At 25.4% G+C, this 6,000-nt stretch overlaps 1 protein-coding gene across 1 annotated transcript in view; it reads left to right on the top strand.

The window, feature by feature from the left end:
• LOC101238094 (protein kintoun) overlaps window positions 1–6,000 on the top strand; it is a 67,359-nt gene that overhangs the window by 21,554 nt on the left and 39,805 nt on the right. The window contains exon 3 of the mRNA XM_065813820.1: window positions 1,845–1,913. Within this exon, the coding sequence (XP_065669892.1) occupies window positions 1,845–1,913 (69 nt within the window). The remainder of the gene's footprint in view (window positions 1–1,844; window positions 1,914–6,000) is intronic.

Here is a 6,000-nt window from a genome sequence, read left to right as displayed (position 1 = left end):
AAGAGTAAAAATCAAGTTCTAGAACAGTTAAGAATGAAATTGATGATCCATCTTTTTGTATTCAGGCTAAACTAAAAAATACAGTATGTGATAAAAAATGTGTACCTAGATAAACTGCAGCCATCTCCCTAGTACAATTTAGGGTCTGTTCATTTTAACTTGGCCTTGCCTCTTAGTGACAATATCATCATGTTCAGCATGCTATCTTCTCCAAAATGATTTCCTAAGTCTAAATAATTTGAATAATAAAGTTTAGTATTTTACATCTATTTAATATATACTGTACCCTTGTACCTTATGTCCTTTCTGTTAACTGTTGCTTCAGCTTGATTTTCTGGCTTTGTCTTTGTTCTACTTCTTTTTCCATCAGCAACAATTTAAACAATTAAAATTAAACTGCGGTTTTTCCAAGCTATTTTTTAATTTAAGCACTAAAAAGAGGAATATACTTACTTGATTAAAGATTATGAGCACAAAATGAACAGAAAGGTACCAGTTATAACTATTTTACCATTTCATGGTTAAAGAAGATCTGTACAAACATTCTCTATATTACTGGCTATTCTAAGCTCATGGAGGAATATTTTACCAAATGCAATTTAGTAAATAAGGGGGAAGTCATGTAGTTTTTAGGGAACTTTACAAGCTAAAATGCTATTTTCTGTTGGACTAAGTTAGCAAGCCTTCTTATATGTCACGTTACACTGATTTCTGATATGATAAAAAAAGTTAGAACTTTCAGAAATTTTTCATCCAAATAAATACAATTATGTTCTTTGTAGTTTTTAAGGAGAATCTTTCAAAAAATCAAAAAATTCGCTGTGCCAATTCTGCTATTTTTAACTTATTTATCAATATTATCATAAAAAAACATAAAAAATGCATTTTTTTTATTTTTTGTTAAAAAACGTAATATTTTATGCCAAAAAAACCAAAAATAAACAATTTTTTTTCAAAATAAATAGTATTTTTGAAATTTTTTTATAATTTCACTTCATTCGAGTACCAGGTTGACATATTTTTGAAAAACTTTTTTTTGAAAATATTAGGGATCCATTAAATATTCGAGGGTCTTAAGGGACCCCTTAAAGTATTTTTTATTCAAAAAAATTTTAATCCAAGTGTTTTTGTATTAGATAGAACACATTTAGGAGGTGGGAGCAGGTTATTTTCAAAAATACTGTTTTTTGGGACACCCTAATAAATATGTGTATATATATATATATATATATATATATATATATATATATATATATATATATATATATATATATATATATATATATATATATATATATATATATATATATGTATATATATATACATACAGTATGTGTGTGTGTGTGTGTGTGTGTATATATATATATATATATATATATATATATATATATATATATATATATATATATACATACATACATACAGTATATATGTGTGTATATATATATAATATACACATTTATACTGTATGTGTGTATATATATATATATATATATATATATATATATATATATATATAAAGTGACTGAAAATTGATATATTAATTGACTGTTTTAAAATAATTTTAAAAGGGGTGCTTCATGGCCCATAAATATTTCACTTGTCTCTAATATTATCAAACTAATTCTAAATTAAGTATTGGTTTTTATAGCAAATATTTATATCATTTTAAAAATTTTATATAGCTTTGTTTACACCAAATGTCCAAAGTAAGTTTAAAAATAAGGTGTTATTTAAATATTTGCTAAACTTATTTTATAGATTTTAAAAACATTTATATTCAACTTATTGAGTTAAAGTGTTTTTGAGAAAAGCAAGTGTAGCTTTATTTCTTTCTCTTTTAGAAATATGAAGAAGAAATTATAGCAATGGAGAAACAAAGAGGTCAAGAGGTGAAGCTAATAAAACCTCAGGTAAAAATAATATGTAATTTTTTTTTTGTGTGTTTTATTGAATAAATATATATAAAAAAGTAAAGAAATTTGTATTACAGCTCTAAAAAAATGTTAATTTTTCAAAAAATGTTTTATGAATATAAGAGTTCTTCTAAATATTGTGTTTTATGTTGTAGTTCTTCAAAACAATGTGTTCTATGACTATTGTTCAATTTATATGTTGGTGTTTATTGTCATGTATGGCGTTTTATGTCAATTCAATAAATAATTCTCTGTATATAAATTAATGGCAAACTTTAGCATGTTTAAAAAAAATCATTTCAAAGAAAAGAAATTTTCATTTGCACATTTTATAAAACTAAAAACGTTTTTTAGGATGTGCTGAAAATTAAATATAATATTAAAAATTTATTTATAGGCAAATTAAATATCAATGTGAAAGTTTTTGAGCTATTAAGTCGAGGAGAAACAAACCATTTACCAATCTAACCTAGAGGTTGATTGATCTGACTGGAAATATAACACTACAAAAATAGTTTTAGATATCAAAATTTAGTTTTTAGGAGTGAAAAATTTTTTACCTGGATTTTCAGGAATAGTCACCATCTTAAATAAATTATTAATTTTATTCTTGATGACAGTTTTTGAATTAACATATGCTAAAGATTCCACCTTATTTTTTGTCTTGAAAAACTAGGATTTATTTTTGGTGACATTGTTGATTTTAAAGTCAGCAATAATCTAATAGCATGTAATACACCAACTATATGCTGCAATACTGTGGAACCAAAGCCAAATTGTCTATAAATTTTATAGGCCTTGTTTTAATGCATTACGCTTAGAGCGATTTAGGTATGCTATAAGCGGTTTTATGTAAGCAGTAAGCGATTTCAGTTAAGTGACTTTTTTTCATTATTCAAATTATTCTATAAGCGGTAAGGTAAAAAAAGTAATTAATTTTAAAAAAAGTCACATTAACTTTTGAATAACGTTTATGTAAAAATATTTGCTACAAAAGTTTGAATGACAATTATGTTTAATATAAGCTCTATTTACTAATGAAAAAAACTCAAATGAAATTATAAGTTTATTTTTATTTTGTTTTTATTTTATTGTAATGATTGATTTTTTAAGGTTAAAGCAAAGATCATAAAAACATAATTTTATTCTGATAGAAAGTATATGACTTAATTTAAAACTAATTTGATAAAAATATATAATTTTGTTCTTATAAAAAAAATATACAATTTAATTTAGATTTTAAAAATATATAATTTAATTTTAGATTAAAAAGTATATTTAAGTTTATTAAAATTAAAGTTTATGCTTGGGTTTAAGTTTTTTTTTATAACACAAGTTAAATCACAGCGATTATTTATTAATAAACCATATATACAGCGATATAATTTTAATAATAAGATAATAAACTAATAAACTTTTAATAAAGAAAGTAAATAAATTAACTTTTTACTTTTTTTTTTTTTTTTATAAATTAATTTTTTTATTTGTTACTTGCTAATTTTTTTAGAATAAAAAATCATTTGTAGTTACAAAGCTGCAATTAGAAATTTAAGATATGATCATTTTAAAAATTCAAAAGTTTAACATATTTTAATTCATTTATGCAAATGTCGAGAAAAGAAAGAAATTTGTTAATATCAAACTTTTTTAAAAATGCAATACTAAAATTAATTATTTAATATTTAAAATAAAATAAAATAAACATTGCTTTATAGTAATAATAAGAAGCTGTTAAATAACATTTAACTTGTTTTGCGGTAGTTAATATTATTGCAGCAATTTAAAAAATAAAAAATAAAGAGAATTTTATGGCATCAAATATTGTGTTAAGCTAATGCATTAAGCATTTTTTATTTAAAACAAGGCCTGAAATTGCTATGTTCTGCTATATTGTGCATAGTTTATCTATACATATACTTTACTATGTTATTATAGTATAATGAATCTTATCCACAAATAATTTTTAATCTGTATTTACACATGTTTCTTATTCATTGTTACAGCATGTAGCAAATATTGATTGTATTTATCCAAAAGATCATATGTATTACTTTGGGTAAGCTTTACTATATGTTTCAAAGAAGAATATTGTATTATAAATACAAATTAAGTATTTGATATAGTTTATGGTTTTGGTCATACTTTATATGTAATTAATGCAAAATCAATAGTTAATGTCGTTATGCGGGTGGCTGTTTAGAAAATATTTTTACGGATTTTTTAAGTATGACTTGGATTATCATAAATCTGTTAAAGGTAATCTAATTTGAGGTTGTTTTTTTAACATCTTGGGCTGATGTTAACTGCAACCCGATGTTGAACACCAACCATTTAAAAAGCCTATTAAGCAAAGACTTTTGGGGTGAACAGAATAGTTCTGTTGACCAGCCTCATACCCTTTCTTCATCTATTAGGCTGGTGTAAATTTAAACATTTGCAACATTATTGATTAGTTTAATGCTTATCATACTGAATGGTTCAGTTCCAACACCCCTCACTAAAGCTCATAATTTCTGTATTTCTTAAGCTCTTACTCTGACATTTAACTTTGTGATGTGTTTCCCTGACAACCTGAGTTATTTACCTTTGCTCATTATATAGTTTCGTGTCTTTAGTATATAGTTTCTCCTTGTTCTTCTTTAGGTAGTTCCAACCATACAATGATCTCTATTAATCTTTTATTTCATATTTCTTCTTCGCACTCACCCTTTCATCACACTATTTACTACTACCCTAAAACTGACCAGAATTCTTTTCTTGATTTTTTTTGTAATGGTCCTTGGGCTGATGTCTTTCATCTCTATGCTGATAAATGAGCTTCCTATGTAACCTCCTGGATCCAGGCAGGTATAAAAGTTTTGATTTCTTCTCAACATTTTCAATAAAAGCCGCATTCTGTTCCATGTTTTCACCTTTTTGTGTAGCTGCTGTATCTAATCATAATTATTTTCTGTCATTTTTTTTTACAAAAACAACTCTCTTGAGAACAAACATCTTTTTATTATTGCAAGAAATCAATGTAGCATTCCATCTCTAATTTATGGGTCTTATTATCTAAGGATAAAGCAGAATTATTTGCAAAAAACTTTTCCTATATTTTGATTCTTGAATCTAATGACCATACTCTATCCACCATTCCAGTTAAATAGGTTAACCTGTTGTTAGACATCCAAATCACGACAGATTCTGTTGCTAAATTCATTTCTCAATTAAATTCTACTACATCTTGTGGTCTAAACAACATTCCAGTTATAGCCTTACTTACAGTTATTACCTACAAAATTGTTCTCCACAACTCTCTTTAATTCTCTGTAAAGTATTTATTAAGTGCTTGACTGAAACTTGTTTTCCTGCTTGCTGGAAAATGGTATGTTTTTCCAATATTCAAAAACTGTGGAGAATATTTTGACCCATCCAATTATTGTCCAATCAGTCTTCTTTCTGCTACTAGCAAAGTTTTTTAATCTTTAATCAAATTTCTAACATCTTGAGTCTAATAATTTACTCACTGATAATCAATATGGATTTTAATCTTCTCGTTTTATGGCTTACATTTTATCTTACATTAGATGGAGGCGGCAAAGCAAGGGCTATTGCTCTTGACATATCAAAAGCTTTTGATAAAGTTTGGCATACTGTGTATTTAAAAAAGTTTTTGAAATTGTTAAATTTCTTTCTAACAGCAGTAATAAAGTCATCCTTGAATGCCATCACTTTTTTTTTTTTTCTATTATTTTTTTTCTCAACATCTTCGCTTTTTACTTTACTTTGTTTTCAGTAACTTATGGGGTACCTCAATGTTCCTTACTTGATCTACTTCACTTGGTCTTCTTTGTAAGGTTCTATCCTTGGTATTCTATTGTTTCTTATCAATTTCTTCCAGACAATCTAAAGTGGCTCTATTTGCTGACAACTTTATACTCCTGTCTTGACAAAAAGTCTTCACTTTTCAACCTCTTCTGTAACAACTTGAGGCTTGCAGTGGCTTGTTGCAGTAAATACATATGCTTTGAAACTTTAATGATTTACTTTTTTTCATCAATTAACAACATTTAAACATCTAGCCACTTAATTATTAAAAAAT

Source organism: Hydra vulgaris, chromosome 12 (assembly GCF_038396675.1).
Source record: "Hydra vulgaris chromosome 12, alternate assembly HydraT2T_AEP".
Taxonomy (NCBI): Eukaryota; Metazoa; Cnidaria; class Hydrozoa; order Anthoathecata; family Hydridae; genus Hydra; species Hydra vulgaris.
Note: the sequence above shows the minus strand (reverse complement) of the source record. Positions and strands in the feature narration are given on the sequence as shown.